The sequence below is a fragment of the Tachysurus fulvidraco genome, chromosome 23 (assembly GCF_022655615.1).
Source record: "Tachysurus fulvidraco isolate hzauxx_2018 chromosome 23, HZAU_PFXX_2.0, whole genome shotgun sequence".
NCBI classification, from domain to species: domain Eukaryota; kingdom Metazoa; phylum Chordata; class Actinopteri; order Siluriformes; family Bagridae; genus Tachysurus; species Tachysurus fulvidraco.
The window spans coordinates 10,317,464-10,337,804 of NC_062540.1; the positions used below are offsets into that span (position 1 = coordinate 10,317,464).

Sequence of the window (20,341 nt, forward strand, 5' to 3'; positions counted from 1 at the left end):
CTACCTCTGAGAACCCAATGGACTTCCTGCACTTCCGCTAGCCGTAGCACACACTTCTGTTAGATGTCGAGTTAGACAATTATGTGAAGAATGTGCTTTCTGAATACAGACAGCTTCAGGATTATTGGCACCATTGATGTGTTTAAGAGGAAAAAAATATGTTAATGAGGTGTGTGCTTTATCCGTCTCACACTGAAATTATGAACAAAATAAAATATATAACCATTAATCCATCATATATACAAACATAAGCGATTATTATTGACTAAGAAATAAGGGAAATTTAAAATACTTAAATTTTGTACTTGTACTTAACCTCACAAACATGTCAAGAAGGATAGGGAGGGGGGAAAAAAATAAAAATCAGAGATGATGCCAGAAGAAGCAGTAACTATAAGCCACTAGAAAAGCTTTTCATTCAACTGTCACAAACATAATAGATATTACTTGGAACTTTGACAGTTCTGAGGATAGATGAGACAAAAATAAGCAATTTTCACCCCCCAATATATGATATAATGATGGTGGAGGATGTGATGCAGCTGTAAAATAAAATAGAATATAAAAATAAATAAAAATTGATTATGTCTTATTAAACCACAGAAATATAATACAGTCCAAGTTCTAGTAGCATCTAGTGAACCTGTGGTGTTTATAGTTTGATAAATCTAGTACATTATCTATAGATTATACAGCGTTTCTATCATATTTCCATTCTGATTTAACTAGACATAATTATTCACAACCTGTTTGCCCAACTTTGCCAATATCTCTGAAGCTGCCTAGGATTACTTAAAAAAAGAGAAAAGTTTAGATTCTTTATAAAAGTAAGTTAATATTGACTGGGACTTGTTAATATGCCCATAATCGTAATGGTACAGGGAAAACACCAGTATGAAGAAGTTGTTATTTTAATCTCATTTTCTCAGTGCCACAATATTTTAGCATCAGTTCACACTCCTTCTGCCTCCAGCATGCTGTACACACACTTACTCTTTCTCTCACACACCCACACACGTATGTACAAAGGTTGAGTGTTTGAACCAAGTATTTAGGAGCAGGTTCAAATGACATTATTAAGAATATTTTTAAAATGACTATGGTTTGTAAAAGGATACACTATTAATCATGTTAGCAATCTTTACTGTCTCACCCTTATTCCAATGACAAACCCCCCCCCCTGAAAAAACAGACAAGTAAATATCACATACTTTGGCCCATGTGATGTGTGCAACAAGAAAGTCAGAATTAAATAATAATAATAATAATTAAAAAAAAAAGAAGACAATTCCGGAATTTATAACGATGAAATCTCTGTTTCTGCGGAGGAGCCACTGATCGATCGGCTGACTTTTCTGTGCACAAAACACCTGTTTTCTCTTCCAGTCCACAGGGGGCAGAGTTGCACACAACCCGCTTAAAGAAACGGTCACAAACACACACTCACATCTGTTTCAGTGCTTGCTTGCCAAACCAGAAGTTTAAAAAAAAAAAAAAGAAGAAGAAAAAAGAAAAGAAAACAAAAACAAAACAAAAACAAACCAAAGGTAACAAAATGAACTAGGACTGCAGCTCAGTCGATTTTGACGGCGGCATATATTTTGCGTATGAACATGTAGGCTGCGTAAAAGCCGATTGTTCCAGTCAGGAGCCAGAAGGATAAAACCATCAGGGCTGTGTAGCCGAAATACAGCAAGGAGGGAATGAACTCCACAATGTCCAGCTGGAAGAGAGGGAATGTTAATTAATCATCTAATTCAATCAAAGTCTCTAGCATTTGGTTCAAATTTCACTACTATTTCTTCTGTTAATCAGAGCCAGTGCAATACAACAAACCAGAAATCTATTTTCACTTTCTTTAGAACTGAAGTCTTGTAAATAAACATATGGTTTTGTTTAAGCAATTAACATTAAACACACAAAGAGAGTGAGGGTGTGTGTGTGTGTGTGTGTGTGTGTGTGTGTGTGTGTGTGAGTGAGGGTGCAAGAGAGAGAAGGAGAGTGAGCGAGAGAGACAGACTAATTTTCCCTATGGGTTAAATTGAATTACATCACTGTTATAAACCTGGCTGCGTAACAAAACATAAAACATATAAATAATATATATATGAATATACGTATTTTTGTTTTATTTGGTTGTTGTTTATCTCTCACAGACGAGGGCTCTTTTACATTCTGAAGTATACACAACACTGGTCTATTAGTACAAATTAAGGCAGAAAATCGCACCCAAGGGAAGAAATGCAAAACATGTTGGAAAAACATAAAACTGTGTCTAAGAGCATTAGATTACTGGGTTTACCTTATTCCCAAAGTAGAAAATGGCGTAGATGAGCACGTAAAAAGCAGAACCTCCTGACACTATGAAGGTCCTCCACCACCAGCGGTAGTCCTGGTGAAAGTAAGGGGTGGTAGAAACATATCTAAGCATTAGATCTACTGAAAAGATCAACTGACAATTTACATCTCATTACGTCTTTACTTGGATACATCAGTGATGTTATGTATTTAAATTGCTAACATTGTGGCAAATCAGCATGCTGATATAATCCAAATGCACATCCAACAGATTACATTTTTATACTTATAAATATTATGTAGGCATTTATAAATAAGAATAATAAGATTAATAATAATAATAATAATTCACCCCACCACACAAATAACACACCTCTGCACAGAGCTGGAAGTAGACCATGACGATACTGATCTGGGAACAGGACACCACCAAAATGATGAAGACCAGGAAGAGGAAGCCAAACAGGTAGTAAAACTGGTTCTCCCAGATAGCCTGGTTGGGAACAGAAAAAAATCTCACTGTAGAGTAGACACCCAACGTAGACAGACTAAATCAGCCTTAAGGTTGATTGTTCCTGAATGTCATTCTGAAAGGCCAGTTGTCTTGTATTGCTGATATACAGGTTATATCACACCAACTAGACGAGGTGTGGAGCCCAAAAACAAGCTGGTTTTCTTAGGTGTTGTTCCGATCTTAACTTGTGAAGGTGAGAGAAGAATAAAGTCCAAATAACTCCATTCAAACCACACAACTACATTCTATAAGCTGTAAAAATCATAACATACAGTACAATAATGTTATGAGTGCAGCGTGTAGCTATACAGAAATGTGTACATTAATTATACTCATCACAAACACAAGTAGAAGCACATTATTTTAAGTAAACCGTGTGGCAACTACAGCTGACCCAACTTCATCTGCCCCACACATGAAGTACTCTGTTGTGTCTATAGCACACAGGGACGGCAAAGCGAAGAAAATTGGACTGAAGTTCACTTCACTCAAAAAGTGATTGATGAAAACTCTATATAATAAAAAGACAGTTAAACAACACGCATTCATAAATCTAAACCGCGTGTGTGTGACTATCTTCGATATCTCCGCGTATTCCTGTTTTTGTGAGCAGTCAAATCCAAAAATCTATGATCACAAAAATACAGAGAAGACATTCGCTTTGTTTTTAAAAGTACGACTGCAAAATCTATTGAATGGTTTAGTTTAAACACAGGCAAAATCTCGTTTTAGAATTGAAATTTGTCTACGAGTAAAACTAGTCTACGAATCAAAATTATGGATGGATGGATGGCTGTTGAAATTATTTTGAACGGTCACTGGTATTAACACACGAGTGAACGATGAAGACACTCGGCCTAGTTTAACATTTTACCTGTAGGGCAACCTAGTTTTATGGTATCAACTGACCAAGTAGAAAATGACTATGCACTCTTTGTAAAGAAGTCACTTTGTACATTCTTGTAGATAAAAAAAAAAAGTACTGAAAAAGATTGTTATAATGTTATCCTGTTGGATAAAATGTTCTTCTGAGCATTTTAGGTCTAGGTCTCTATGATAGAGCTAGTAACAAGCTGGCAGTCAATAGCAGAGGCAGCATTGTAAAGTATTTACAACAGAGAGTTAAAAGATTAAAGGAGGAACTATAAGATTGACATGGCAGTCCATGTCCCCTGACATACACGAGTCTGCTTTAGTAGGATTTTTATTATGGTATTTTGAAAAACTGTGAGGCAGACATTCAAGCGAACACTGAAACTGGAATAGCCCTAATCTTCACTATGAGGTAAGCTGTTGAACTGAAGAAATCTGTGACAAATAGATAAATCTGTTACAAGATATTACAGAAATAGAAATGCAAAATTCACATAAAAGCATGCAGATGCCTATCCGCATATGCAAGCCAGACTTACACTGAAGATGAAGAAGAGCTCAATAAACATTGCACCGAAGGGGAGAATGCCAGCCATCAGGATCCTAGATAAAAGACAACAGATAATAGCATCGATATAACATCAAGCTTGCTAGCTTCGGGGCCCTTTGCAATTCAAAATAATTTTTTAATGTTATTCAGGTTAGCATTAAGCAGCTCTCATTATCAAGTATGACTAAGCTCTATTTCTTATTCCTTGCCATTTTTGTTTTGAATAGAAAGGCCAAACTTACCCTACAAACTTGTTCATATACCAGCGCTGCTCTGGAACTTGCCGTGGGATCTGATTGGTGCGCACAGGGTTGTCGTAGGGCTGTTTGCGAAAGCCGAAGTAGTAGCCCAAATAGACCAGAGGCATTGAGATACCGAACCACATACACAACAGAGCCAGCATTGTGGTAAACGGTACCTGAGACAGGAGCACAAACGTACTGGCTGTTTAACATTTGTGAAATGAGTGTGTAAATTAGTGTGAGGTGTGAGAGGCAGCTTGAACATATACTCACAGCCCCTGAGGAGTGCTCTCCCCAGATAAAACAGTTCAGCACAAAACAGATTCCAAACACTACTGCAGGGTACAGGGTCGCAGTCTACAGGAAGCACAAAAACAACATCTGACATAAATTAGCTAGTCGCTTAAAAAGCAGAACAGGCCACAGCAGGCTATTTAAATAAAATCAGCTTAAAGGCAGCTTCTTTTGTTTCTGTGTATAAAGATTTGAAGTGATGTACAATCAAATATAGTCCCATAATATGAAAGGGCAAACACGAGTAGTTTGGGTTTTCCCTGCAGTATACTTTACTTTCATTAAGCATACGTGTGTTGCAATCAGCATTGCTCACATACCCGACAGCATATCTTGTGTAAATCTGGGAGATTTTGGCCACTAGATGAAATGGAGTCTAAAGACTGACAAGCAGCTCTATTTCTACTTATAGCTCTGTTTGACTTTAAAACCTTCTGCTGTGGGTGAGACTGCTGTCATGAACTGTGTTGCACATCGATACCCCTCACATTACATTCACTAATCTAAACAATCCAAAAGACCAGAAAAAAATAACAGATCTATTGGTAGGAGCCTTTAAAATTCAAACACCAACTATAATAGTTATTATAGCCGTATATTAACAGCGAGTATAAATAAGCCTTAATTGTTTTTTTTTTTTTTTTTTTTCTTAAATTTATTATATCCAGGATTAACCAGTAGAGTTAACAACCAGAGAAAACAAATGATCTGTATTTCCTACCGACTGTCTGGCAAAAAAACAGATTCCATTTTTAACCGTGTTTAAATGTAGCCTGTTGTTACATGCTTCAGACCCCTGACCTCAAACCCACTGAACACCTTTGGGCTGAATTAGAATATACCACCAGACATTAGTGCCTGATATCACTAATGCTCTGGTGGCTGAAAGAGCAAATCCCCCACAGCTGCTCCCTACACATCCTAGTGTGTTGGTCTGGCGTTTACAAAATGTTTGTTCATATAATGTATACCAGCTGATGTGAATATAGAATATAGTTAAGTAGTGTATTTATTTCTGATGTGACACTGTGAATTCTTTCAAGGTTGAATAAAAAAAAAAAATTGTAACCAGAGAGGATGACGAAATATCGCATGTATCTAGCTCACTAGTTTCCACGTGTCCAAATGGCCGTTTATGAATAAATATATGATTTGTAGAATAGTTGCGAGATTCAAACGTTCACCTACAATCTTAACAGTAGCAGGGGTAAACCTGTGGAAAATTTGTTTCTGCTAATCGATTTGTCAATTAAAAATTGTGTTAAAGTAGAATTACTCACACAGAAAGCTCCTTTCTTCCATCTGTGACCTTTCAGAGTGCGATATAGACGGCCAGCAAAATAGCCACCAAACACGCTGGAGAAGCCAAAAAACAACACCCACACACATTAAACCAGCTAGAGAGTCCTTTAAATTCTCAAAAGAATTATTTCATGCACAGGTGTGTACATACACAAGCAGACAAACATACACACACATAGTTACAAACACATCTTACCCCATAAACATAAAGAGGAAGCAGGCAGTGGTCATCAGAGCCCCCCGACTAGATGGAGACAACATGCCTAGCATGGCCACGACTTTATCACACACACACATAACACATCAGTTTCAGTAGGGCTTCTCTCTCTGGAAATCTTTTTATGATGCTTCACATGTATCTTCATGAATGTATTACTCACAGATGACGATGAGGATCATACAAAAGAGCTGAATCCCAGAACCTAGCAAAGAGCTCAGAATCATGGGATACTGAGGTGGCCGGAAAACATCTCCATGGACATTTTTCCAGCCTGATTCTTCCATGGTGTCCTCCTGAGAGAGAGAGTGTGTGTGAGTGTGTGTGTGTGTGTGTGTGTGAGAGAGAGAGAGAGAGAGAGAGAGAGAGAGAGAGAGAGAAAGATTAGTAAATGTAAAATGAGAAGCCAATATTAAGACAAGCACAGGGGCAGACATGATTCACTTACAATGTCATCCTCTCTGTTGTAGTTTGCTATGTCTTTTCTCAGGGTCCTGATGATTATCATACTCAGGATGCCTGTAAACATGCAAACACATTAAGTGATGAACACGTGTGCTGCTGTAAACAAGAAAATCTAGCCTTGTGGTATTCCAAAATGATATTCCTCTTATTATTGCTAGCCTTTCTGTAAGCAGCACCTGTGGATATGCTGCATTAGAAATAGAACGATCAAAAGTGATTCTGAAGCAACTATTGCTGGGTTTCCAAGTGCCTATAAAATAAATGGCCAGTCTAGATTTAAACGCTTAAAATGAAGTCTAATGTAAATGCACAAGTCTGCAGATTTATTCCTTTCATTTTTTATTTTTTTTGGGGTGGGGGGGTGGGGGGGGGGGTTAGGTTGTGATTATAGCTGTGTGGCTATGATCGTGCACATATGAAACCTTACAAGTAATCAGAGACCCGTTTCTCTGTTTCTTTTTACAGTAGCAGAGAGGTGAAATGCTGCTTTAATTTCTTAACACTTCTCACACCTCACACCTCCCACACAGTCTAAAATTCCCCTCCACTTGCTCAGATGGCTCAGTACCGCTTGATCAACAGCGTGCTCTTTACGATATGCTAGGTTTAAGAAATGGCAAAATTTCTAATATTATTCCCAAATTATTTTCTTTATGCCAGTGAATAATCCAGGTATGCTTTAATTCTAAAAGTTCCACATGCATTTCACCATGTGGTGTTTTTTTTTTGTCTTTTGTTTGTATAGTCATAGACCTGTTTTTAATGGTATATATCTCAACCGGCTGTTGATAGAAATAAAACAATCGGATATCAAATATTCTTTTTCAGTAATTGTCTTGTTGTCAACATACGTTTAACAAGAGGCTAGCTGGACATCTGTTAAAATAATCAATTTAAATCCTCTGAATAAATTCTGAAAGTATTCTGACATGTATTCTAAAAACAGGAACAGTCATCTACAAACGTCAAATGCCACGCCACAAAAATAGTTTCTTCAACTGGGTTCAACAATGATATCCAGGACCCAGCATGGTCTTTTATTCGCCACCTTGGACATTAACAAACAACCCCACCCACTCTTCATATGCATTACATTAACACTCACTACACTGACTGTTATAATGTACCTTCCTACCACAAACTCCACTAGTCCGCTTTTGTATATCCTGCGCTAATGTACAGTTGCGATGTGAACAATGTGGTTTTTAATGGAACACTTGCACTGGCCACTTTGCACATCCTGCATAAATGTACAATTAGTGTTGCTATTTTTATTTCCCCTTAAATTTCTTAGAAATTTTTTGTAAATCTTTATATTTATACACATTTTATACTATTTATCTTTTTATTTACCTCATTTAAACCTTGGTTGGCTTCGTTATTACTACTATGCACCAACACACCAAGACAAATTCCTGTGCATGTAAACCCTAATAATAATAATAATAATAATAATAATAATAATAATAATAATAATAATAAGAGTCTACATGAAACCTGAAGAAAAATTCCAATTTCAAGTAAGGTATTTGTACCTGACAAGAAGAATACGACCACCACCGAGTTTACAATGGAGAACCAGTGAATCTGTACATCGCTCATGGTGAGGTATGTGTCCCAGCGAGACGCCCATTTCACCTGACTCTCCTACACACCAGCAGAAGACACACATTAGGAAAGTACAGGAAACATGGACATTGTGCAAAAAAGGTAGCTGATGTCTCACCTCCCAGTGCACAGAGTAGGTGAAGAGCACACTGTTCTCTTTCAAAGGATCAATCTCCTGAGGAGCAGAACCACTCGCCTCCGGTAACGTACACGCACCATTCGAATCAGTCTTCAGGTCTAAGAGAGATTTACTTTTTAGCTTTAACACACTTCTTAGTTGTAGTGAAAGAGTGTAGACACAATAAAGGAAGAGAGAGAGAGAGAGAGAGAGAGAGAGAGAGAGAGAGAGAGAGCGAGAGAGAGGGAAATAGGTAGAGGAAGACAGAGAGAGACAGACAAAGAGAGAGAAAGACAGAAGATAAATGAACATTTATGCACTCTTGTTTTTAAAGCAGCTCATTCGACTGTTTTTCTTAGACAGTTTGGGTGAAGACGTTACCTTCTAGCTTGATGCTCTGTGGCACCACCTCAAAGCGTACAACGCGGAAATTATGCTCCTCTTCCTCCTCAACCTTCTCTTTGTGGTAGTACAGAATGAAGGACAAGTGGTTGTGTAAGTAGTACTGCAGGAAGCAGAAAACATGTTCATTTACTAAAGGTTAGAGGCCACAGAAACACCACAACCACAACACGCACAGTACACTAGCATGACTGTGACACTCTAAAGATCTAAAAGCTGGGATATAGCAAGAGTTTAACTAGAAACAACACGAGTTAAACAGGTTTGTGTTTTACAATGCCCTGAGTTTTGGCCTTAATGGAAAGCAGCACATTTTGCAAAGATAAGCAAAACCAACACTTAGTAAATTGTCTGTTTTATGCATTTGGGGGGAATTTCTTACTTAGGAGCGACAATGGGGAAATGACTTAGTACTTTCATGAAAATACTTGTCATTACTAGTAGTGGAAAAGCAGAGCAGGATATGTTATCTTCTGCACGCTCACCAAATATTTGGAAATCCAACTCTGAATGTACAGGATCAATAGATGCTTCATTTTTTCCCCTGTTGTTTAAATACACTCTCATTTACTCACTGAGATTTACGAGATATATTCACTCGGTTTATATATGTCCATTTATTGCTGCTGTTGCACCCATACGATGTTTCTATATTGCACTAACTGCTCATGCTATTATCTCTATATTGCATTTCCAATGTAAACACTTGAGAAGAGAAAGAAATGCGATTTCATATATATATTTCGATTCCTCTGTATGTCTGCACATATGGTGGCATTGACAAAGAACCTTGAACCTTGAAATACCAGCTAATCCAGGAATTTGCACTTTTTGGTCAGAGAAATCATTTTTCAAAATACACCCTTATCCAGAGTGACGTACAGATCAACTCATTTGAGCAATTGAGGGTTAAGGGCCTTGCTCAAGGGAATAGCAGAGATTTTGTGGACCTCGGATTCAAACTCTTGATTTTCTGATCTGTGGTTCAATGCTATAACCACTAAGCTACCACATCCCACTAACCCATTATGCATTCAGCCACAGCTCTTTTTTTATTCTTTTTTTATTTAAATTCATGTGCATCAAACAGTGCTGCTATTATAGAAAGTACTTACATACATGTCACCAGTATTCATTTAAAACAAGAGTCCTGTGCATGCAATTCATTCAATTCTAGTAGCGTGCGCGCGCACACACACACACACACACACACACACACACACACACACACACACACACACACACACACACAAAAGAATACATAAAAATAACACAAAACTCCACAAAAAGAAATTTGAAAATGACCAGATTTCCTAAACTGTTTTTTTTTCTTTAAATGTATTTCAAAGCCTACAGACAGACAATCACAAGTCCCACTGAAGCAAGTCATCTGCTTATATAAAAAGAGCACTGAGGTCATTTATACACTTGTGGTATTGCTTCATCTCCAAATGATTCTCTGATCACTGTTTGCTCTTAAACGTAAAAAGGTAGAAAAATAATCACTGTTTAATTCTGCAAGTTTACTATATTGTTGAAATCGGTGAAACAGTATATTGTGAAATATTAAGTGTTTGCATGCACTGCAACAGACATCACTAAACACAGAGGGCAGCTGCGTCTCTTTAAAACCGGTCACTGTCATCATGCCAGTTGTCATGAGTTGTGTCTCAAATTAAAAAATAAGAGTGGGACAATAAACAGACATTTCGGTGAGACTGACGTATCCATGGGTGAAATCCAACACAAAATAGAAATGGAAATATGGTTAAGGCTGGTTGCTCAAGTTCTACAAGAGCACATGCATGTGCAATCTGAGATAATGTTTGTTTACTCAGATATTATATTATATCCCACCAGCTCTCAGGTTAAGTAGAAAGTATACAGCAAGAGTCTTTTCTGTTCTGGCACAAAGATGGTGGAATGAACTTATGCAAAGTGTTAGAGCAGCTGAGTCACTTCAAATGATGTGTGAAGACCAGTCACTTCCTGAAACACTTAAACTAGCTCTTACTTTCACCGCTTGTTTTACTTAAAAGCACTGACTTACAAGCACTTTTGTAAGTCGCTCTGGATAAAAGCGTCTGCCAAATGCTGTAAACGTATCTATTTAAAAATAATAATAATTATGCTATAATTCCTTCCAACAGAATTTTTAGGCAGATGGTATCCTAAAGCACTATTAGGACGGGATTAGTTCTACGTGGGGACGTGGGGGTAAAGTAATTATTACCAGAGCTTCTCTGTGATTTTAGTCCTGTCCGAATGTGCCATCTCGGTAATCATTACGGACAATGTCAGTAAAGATTACGCCGACTTTTACCTTCTGTAAAAAGGTCCGGAAAAATTCTCTCAGGTAATACTAATCCTGTCCGAAAAGACCCGCTGTAAATATGTACGGTAAAATTCCGTCATTTCCTGCATAAAAGTAGTTTTTGCCGTGTTTTGCAAGCATGGAGGCGCTTGAAACAGGAAGCAACATCATACACACATGACGACAAGGAGGTTACTGTGGTGCGTAAAGCGAGTTACCCCTTCCACTTCTGCTAGTTTTACTGAGATGTCTTGTCCCGTGCGAATTAGCCAATTAATATTACAGACATCCTGAGGTAAAATTGCATTACTCCACGTCCCCACGTAAAACTAGTCCCGTCCGAATAGTGCTTAAGTCTGTGACCTAGTGAACCAGTATTAATGTATTCATTGATAGACTTTAAAGCACTTTTGTACATCACTCTGGATAAGAGCATAATGCCATACATGTAAATGTATATTATTCGCACATGTGTATTTAAAAAAAAAAAAAGAAAGAAAAGAAAGAAAAATACTAAAAAATACATTTCGGTCAAAATCTCAAAATATTTGACTTTTAAGTCATAGTAATAGCTAACAGTTTTCTCAGACCACCACATAATAAATAAGATTAATGGATAGAGGCAGCACTTACCTTGTTATTATCAGAGAAGCCCAATCTGTAGCCATGTTCAAACTGGACATCTTTTACCATGTCTTTCTTCTGTTCCTCATCAGTTCCTGCCTCTCTGTTTGGGTAAAACTCCAGCCTGGTGGCCACAGGAAGATTGTCTGCAATTCTGTTAATACATATTAGCTGGTCAGAAGTATCGGGGTTAATTACGGAAAAAACCTACAATGCCGGCAATACAAATGTTCGAATGATATTCAATATTCTTTGGAAAATAAATGTTTTTGCAAAAATATCATTCTTAAAATCAGAGAATGAAAATATTGTAGTTCAAAGGTCCACTGACAAGAAAGGCTTCAACATATATATATATATATATATAAACAAAATATAAAGAAACCTCTTAGTGATATTTCACTCTTATTGACATTTTTATACAGTGGCTAGTCAGCATTGGATAACTAGCTAATATTACTTTTCTGTCTTGTGCTCCCTACACTGATCCACTACAGGCAGGTTAACCTAAATATTTCTTTAAAAATAGCAACTCAAATCTATAGAAACAGCAACTTTCATGCAGCAAGACACTGAGCCCCTCCAGGGACCTTTTTTGTTGTGACACCGCACACATTAATAGCAGGATTGACATACTGTATTTGCTGTCAGATGGGAATGAACTCACCCACAGTAAGACATTAAAATCTTATTTATTTGCCATGAGCATCTATACAGCGCAATGTTATTCTCACCACTGAAATGCCCAGCAGACAAAATAACTATTACTTCTCGAGAGCTGAACACAACATTAACATTCTTTCTTGTGTTTGTTCCTGCAACAAAGCCTAACAGTATAAAGCATAAGCTGTGCTATCTCACTTGCTTCTGCGTTTTTCACCCTATACGTGTTAGAATGTTTTCTACTATTCAGCTCACATTTCAGTAGGCTTCAATAAGACCTCTGTTTAAACCCAGTGTGGAGAAAAAAACGGCTTTGCGTTCACAAAGCTTTTTGTGCTAGAGTACAGACATGAAGCTGTAGGTGATTCAGTCAGTTCTGCGATTGTGTGTAACAATATTAAATTAGACTAAAGACTAGAGCTCCAATTTAGAAGTATTCTTTTTTTTCTCCACAGTGTGGGACATTGAAGTAGTTTCAATTGACAATCTGCACTGAAGCATATTAGTTCTGAGTCCTATACAACACCTCCAGCAATACAAAGGAAACCTATAAGAGCTTTTCACACTGAGCTTAACCCCAGGCTATTGTTGCTCTAAACCCTGCTTTTAACCAACCAGAGGAACTTATCACACGGGTAATTCAGAAGCAACGCTAGAACTGCATTTTAAACAGAGTTATGAAACCCTACTCCAAAGCACATAGCTCAGATCGCATGCTTTGTACAGTCACAAGAACGTAGTGTAAACTTTTTTCCTGCTTCTGTACATCTCAGGAATCTTAAAATTGCTAAGGAGGATTTTACATGGAGAAATTGATCCTCGCTGATGGGATAGCATGAGACGAGCTGTTATTTAAGGTGGTTGCAAATGTGCAAATATTTGGTTACAAATATGCAAACCAAAAGTTATTATGAATTGTTATTGTGTTAATATGAAACATTCATGTGACAAACCAGGATTATTTGTGGACCAGGGTTTAACTTGACCCCGAGTTAACAGTTTCAAGTGTGAAAAGCCCTAAAGGAAACTAGAAAAGCTAAATCAGAAACTAATTATGTCCATCCACGCACATCCGGTTTGTAACTAGAATTAGATTTCTTGTCTGCATCCCTCTAAACTCACACCACCACCTGAGCTCTAAAACTATGGCCCTAGTAGCAGATGATTCCTTAGAGAAAACCACTACTTAATTCTACACCATGCACTTAAGGAAAGATTACTTTTATTAATGTTCAATTTAAATATTTTCATTAATATTCGAAATGATCCAAAGTAATAAAAAACTGCAATGATGGTTTTGTTTTTTATTCAGGAAATTGGTTGGAGTTACAGCTTTAAAAGCAAGAGTGACTAGTGTGTGTAGCTACAGTGAGTTAGCTTTAATATAATACTTAAATATGAATGGTCAGAAGAGTTTTTCTGTAAAACAAAAGGTGCTTGTGGACATAAAAAGTAACGTATACCATAAACATACCACATTGTACGTAACAATTATAAACTGTTTATCAACTGTTCATTCATAAACTTCCACATATGGGAGTGAGTTTTTTACATTATATTGCATTGATTATTTTCCTTTAACAGCAGACCCCGTCATGTTTTGCTTAGAGGAGCGCACTGAAAAACCTAAAACAATCAGTTCATGTGTCTATACTTTTGACCTTCTTAAAAGTGCATGAAGTAAGGTTTGTGGGGGGAAAAGGTCACTAAGGGTTAAACTGGTGAAGCTGAATAAGGTGGTCATGGGATCACTTTCCAGTGCAGACATTCAACTGCTTGAAAGCCAAGATATGATTCTATAAACAGGCAAAATTATAATGATTTATGCGAAGTATTATCATTATTTATGGTATTTATATATTATTATGGACATTTATCTAATTTGTACAGCTGAGCAACTGAGGATTAATGGCCTTTCTCAGATGTCCAGGGGTGGCAGCTTGGTGGCTGTGGGATTCACCTTAACCATTGAGCTACCACTTCCCCATGATGTGAAGGATGCAAAAGCTATGGGGGATCATTGTATGTACAATGATCAACAAGAGACCAAGCCAAATATTTTAAACCAGAAAGCATTTTTCCAAACAGTCTTTTCCCCACAGGTAAATAATTCTTAATCTGATGCTACAGTTACACATGCAGCAACAATATAACTGATCTCCAATGAAAGCTGATGACTTCTGTTTACAACAACTTCTAAGATGTTTATATGTGGGCGTGTCCAGTGATGTAACAAAGTTGAGAAAAGTCTAACTTTATTTTGGTATGGAACGACTAGTGCCCCTTGGTATGGACTCTAATTTAGAACCAGTTCTATCTTTTTCGACCGCCAAAGCACCGGCTCTGAACCAGGAAAAGTGGTTTTAAGTGGCACCAAAACGTTGCTGGTCTAGACTTGAGAACAGCTTGTGTCAGGGGCTGTGGGCAGGGATACTGTTAACGGCTTTGATAATATACCTTAAGTATACTAATGTTTAATACACTTTTACTTTACCGCGATATGATCAGTTATCATCACACATGACAGTAGGTAGCTACATGCTAAGGCTAACATTTTTCTGTGTTAATAAAATAATGTTATGTACTTGCTGTTATGTACTTGCTTAATGTTATGTACCTCCGTTTATACAAATTACATTGAGCTGCATGTACATGTTAGATTCGCCACGTTTGGATGTCAATGTAGGTTCACAAAGCCATGAGCATTAACATTAAAGCAACATCCGCCGTTGTTGATGTATTTGTGTATGCCGTTGCTGCGCTAAAGTTGCTGTGTAACGTGACACGTATACAGTGATGTCAGACTCGGCTCTGTGGTGGCTCTCTAACCGATGGAAAGACAAACCGGTTCTTAGAAGGTTCGCCAGTGGAACCAACTTTGAACCAGCATCAGTGCTAGCTCTGAACCAGCACCGGTTCTTTTTGGTGGAAAAGGGGTATAGAACAACTACTGTACCAACGAGAGCAAACACAGTAGAGCGAATGTGATCCGTCCACTCACTGCCTCTCATTCATCTCACATATGATAAGATGCATATAAAGTGGCGAATTTTAAATACAAGCACTGTTCTGTCAGGTTTCATTTTAGAAGCAAGAAAAGTAATTTGTTGTTAACTGGAATGCGAGCTGCACCATCCACAGAGAAAGGTTAATACTCTGGAAGACAGTAGTAGGAACACCTACTGGCAACTTCACAGTACAGCGAATGGTAAATTTAGGAATTTAGATAAACACCTAAATTGAGAAAATGGTTTACAACAATTTTTTGATAATTCTGCATAATTTTTTACACACTTTTATAGAGACAAATATTGACCGTTGCACCTTTAAGGTATAGGAAATGTTATGGTCTTCTCAGTTGAGTAAAAGCCCTATTGATCAGTGGGTGAATAAATAATATTAGAGTAACTTACAGGTGAACATAGTACTCCTCTTGGATGCGCTCAGCGAACAGCTTGCTGTCGGTCACGCTGAGTTTAATGGGCTGTCCTGGTTTTGAACACACCAGCTCGCACTTCTTGTCCTGGTTCATCTTCACCTGGTATGCTGTGTTCACGATACGATCGCCGCGTAGAACCTCGCCTGATCACCAGTCACCAACGAGAGAGGCAAAAAAAAAGGCAGTTTCATTAGCATCAATCGAACTACGGAGCACGTTCATTTCTTACACAGCCATGTTTGTTTTTTCCCACTGTAACTTACCCAAATTCTCAGCTTTGTACACAACGCTTGTGGGTCGACAGAAGGGAAGCGAGTAGTACTCATAGGGTAGCTGAGTTCTGGAACTGGTGAGCTTTACTGCCTACATATGACAAAACAAGTACACAACATGCATTTTCACATCAATGGAGCAGCCACAGGAAAGATCTGCAGTGTGAAAACCTTTACTACTTCTGCAGAAAAACATACTTTGACTCAAGCTGATTATAGTGAATTCTAAATGGAATAAGTTATTTTATTTCACGCTAGCGATATATATCACGGAATAATATTTTTTCAGGTAAATCAACAAAAGGAACGTGCTTAATGTATTAAATACCACTTTAACACTTTAAAAATAGAGAATACGATTTCTCGTCTTATTTTATTGGCTTTTTTATTGGATTTTATTTACTGTTGGCTTTCGTTGTATTCTTTGACATGCTTCATTTTTATATGATAAAACAAGTTACTCATGCTAGCATGGCTAAATGATACATTCGTGTGACAGTTTGCAAATCACATTTGTCTGCTCTTTGTCAGCCTTTGTAAACCCGAACCACGTCCATACCACTGATGTCGTGCCTCGTTTCACAACAAGTTCCTCCTCCTGCTCGGGATTGGTTTGTGGGATTTCTTTATCAGCATGCATGTCTTTCTCCATGTTTTTCTTCTTATCTACGCTTATGTGCCGCTTCTCAATCTTTCTCAGATTCAGGCGTGCTACAAGTGAGGTTAACCACACCCACCAATTTAAATTTCACGGTATGTACGGAATAGAAAAACCTGTAACGTTAGACATTTTATTGAGCGGAAACGGAATATACAATCATACCGCCCAGCCCTAGCGCCCGGGTAGCCCCACCCATGTCTTACTATTAAACAAAGCTGCAAATGTTGTCCAACATTCCATACTACATTTTTTTTTTTGGTTAAATAAATCATCCAGGTTATTGAAGTGCACTTCTCACTGCCAGAACTTTCAGTGTGAACACACTATATACAATACACAACAAAAATGGCACAGAATAAAGCACAAGCATGTAGCTTTGGGACGCACCAATATTTCAGCAACCTGTAGATTCATATTCATATTTCTGTTCGTTGGATTAAACTATCGAGAAAACTCATATAGACTGTCCAAGATGGTTATTATAGTTACTTATATTTGCTTTTCTGACACGCCTCATTTAAATAGTGAAGACATTATGCAGTGCTCAAACAGTACTTCAAAGACTAATCTGTGGACAAAGGTTAGCAAACAATGCAATGCAGCCTAGTTTAAAAGTAAGCATATTTGTAGCTGTGTATTGTCAGTGTGTATTATAGCATAGCACAGTATAGCTCCTTTTACAAAGCTGAACAGACTGTCACGCACACCTTGATCTCAACGTTGTCATTCTGATGGAAATCAATTGGTGCAACACCAGGCACATAGAACGGCATGACCACAGGCAGCAGAGACAGGAGCAGCAGCATGATCCACGACTCCTACAGAACAAACACAAAGGCACATCACATTAGCATCCCATTATTTTTCTCTCTCCTTTATCAAGCAGAGCATTCTTCTTATAAACATGAATCAGAGAGGGCTTTGGTTGAACGTATTTTGTGATAAAGTCACACAACATGTCTTGGCCCAAATTTGAAGAAACTCTCTAGTTAAAACTGAAGAACTGAAATCTTGTCTGATACCGTTGCACTCACTTGATTTTGCATTCATTTCTGCATTTGCAAAACCTTTGAGGAACAAGATTAGCTCCAAACTGACAACGTAGCATTAAACATTCATACAGTGGCATATCTGACTTCTGAAACTTTTTTAAACTGATTTCTTGTTGAAGTTCAGATTTCTTGCCTTTAACTGGCCATTAACTGCATTTGACATAAATAGAGAATAATGAAAACATGTAAAGATGACATATTTGGTGACTGTAAAGAATCCTCACTCAGTGAGTGCTGTATATATTATATACATTATTATATATATATTATGCTTTTCGTACAACATACAGCAGCAGTAGTGTGTGTAATATATACAGATGATGTGATGACTGACAGTCCTGATAATGCAGTACTTATAGGTATGAAGCAGGGAATATAATTATGGTGAGTTGTTGATCGGAGTGATGAGGGGTCTGGGGAAAGAAACTGTTCCTGTGTCTGGCAGTTTCAGTAAGCAAAGTTCTGTAGTGCCTGCCAGAAGGGAGAACCTGAAAGAGGTTGTGTTCAGGGTGTGAAGGGTCAGTGGTGATTTTTCCAGCCCGGTTTCTGGTTCTTGTGTCGTACAAGTCCTGGGGAGTGGGCAGGGGGGCACCACTTATTTATCTACAGCTACACATAATCAATCATTAGCTTGGGTCATATACATGATATTACGCAAAAGTGATAAAAGCCAGAATAGTTTTATATTCCGTTTTAAATAGATTTTGTGATTTTATTCCATGACTGCTCAATTCTGTACAAATACCTCAGAAGTATCGACTCGGTAGCTGTGTACAGTTTAACAATAACAGCGATAACATCTTTAAATGTTGTTATTATTTATGTGCTCGTGCAAACTATTGATTTATTTCTACAAGAAAGCTCGCGCACAGCACAAAGTTATCGAGTCCTGAGTCACTTGTCACTGTGAATCATTTTGATTCAGTCTGAATTAAATCGCCTCCAAAACAGCTTTAGACTAGTGAGCGGAGTCAAAACGCACACAAATGGCCAAATACTGTCAAAAAAATGTTAACTCTCAAAATGCATCCCGTCACAACAGCCGTATGAGCAAATTATTATTATTTAAACAGTGTGTCATTTCCAAAAAAACATCTCAAATTCGTTAGACACGTCGACAAGACGCTTTCTCAAGGTTCACTGTACAAATTAATTGACTATCCGGTTTAGCCAGCTAATCTAGAGGAATGGAAAGCTAACTAGCTAATGATCTAGCTTGCTAAGCAGAGAGCTAAATGCCGTGTCTGATTCCAAGAAAACACGTATTTTAAAACGTATAAAAACAACTTAACTGTATACTTAGTCGCTTATTCTAAAATACAACGCACCCGAATCCACACAGACGAGTATTATTTTTCAAAACAAGGAGGTATCGTATCAACTCACCATAGCGGCCGCCATCTTGAATACACGTGTCATTCGTGACCTCACCGGAAACTTGTGGTATGAAATTATGACGTGTTTGGTTAAGGCTGCATCGAGAGGCTCGTTTGTTTACTTTTTTAGATTCCACGTCGTCTTAGCATTGGTTAGCATTGTTGTAGCGTGTAAACATAAATGATCTACATTGAACTCCACAGTCGCTAGTATATGTTATTTCGTTTGGCTGTTGATTTTGTTTATTTTACTAACAAGTGGTATGTCAAAGCTAGAGAAAGTTTATGTTGAAAACCGGCGTGTTTATCTGCATTTTGATGGATACCTGACAACCTCAGCCGTATATTGGCGTCCTCCAAACTCACAAGTTGGAGGCAGACATTAGTATAGAATGTATGATGTAGAATTTAAGATTTCCCTTCACCAGCATTAAGGAGCTGTTCTAGAATGACAGTGTTCTTGTGTACAAACTGATGTCATCAGTATGATCCTTGACCTCAAACTCACTGAACACCTTTGGAGACTGATGCCAGCTGCATGCCAGGCTTCACAACATCACTGCCCTAACCTCACTTATGCTCTTGTGATAGAATGAGCACAGCCATGTTCCAAAGGCCTTACCAGAAGACTGGAGGCTGTAATATATATTTATACTTTCTATGGTAATAAAAATGTACAGAATTATATACACAATTGTAATATTCAGTACTTACTAGGCATGTGTAAAGAACTGCACCTTTGTATATAATTTATATTTGTATCTTTTTTTTCTCCTTTTAGTCTAGTCTAGTGTGTGTGTGTGTGTGTGTTTATGTATACACTCCTTTAACCACAACAAATTCCTTGTGTGTGTGTGTGTGTGTGTGCACACTTGGCGAATAATTCTGATTCTGATTATAGCTAACTCCATATTGCTTTAATACTTTAATACTTAAAAGTCACTTTCCAGTTTATAATGATTGCATTCTGTTCTGCTACTAAGGTTAACCTAATTACACGTCATGCTACTATATGTAACATTGCACATCATATTTGATATAGATTTCTTATTTTTTA

At 37.7% G+C, this 20,341-nt stretch overlaps 1 protein-coding gene across 1 annotated transcript; it reads right to left on the minus strand.

Moving 5' to 3' along the window:
- Window positions 1-895: 895 nt before the first annotated feature.
- tm9sf4 (transmembrane 9 superfamily protein member 4) lies at window positions 896-19,446 on the minus strand. Its single transcript, XM_027144816.2, has 18 exons — window positions 19,295-19,446; window positions 17,564-17,674; window positions 16,187-16,286; window positions 15,898-16,066; window positions 11,831-11,975; window positions 8,863-8,986; window positions 8,482-8,600; window positions 8,291-8,402; window positions 6,739-6,809; window positions 6,454-6,586; window positions 6,270-6,351; window positions 6,052-6,127; window positions 4,751-4,834; window positions 4,478-4,653; window positions 4,225-4,288; window positions 2,672-2,791; window positions 2,303-2,392; window positions 896-1,723 (listed from the first exon to the last, which is right to left on the minus strand). Exons 1-18 carry the CDS (start codon window positions 19,325-19,327, stop codon window positions 1,574-1,576), a joined length of 1,959 nt encoding a protein of 652 aa, XP_027000617.1. The 5' UTR covers window positions 19,328-19,446; the 3' UTR covers window positions 896-1,573.
- Window positions 19,447-20,341: the final 895 nt, after the last annotated feature.

Excerpts from the sequence above, each read along its gene's own strand:
- tm9sf4 (XM_027144816.2), bottom strand. The coding sequence starts at position 19,327 with ATGACACGTGTATTCAAGATGGCGGCCGCTATG. Across the intron at positions 6,352-6,453 it reads TATGATCCTCATCGTCATCT|TCGTGGCCATGCTAGGCATG; the intron begins GTGAGTAATACA and ends TGTGTGATAAAG. Across the intron at positions 2,792-4,224 it reads AGCTCTTCTTCATCTTCAGT|GCTATCTGGGAGAACCAGTT; the intron begins GTAAGTCTGGCT and ends GTTCCCAACCAG.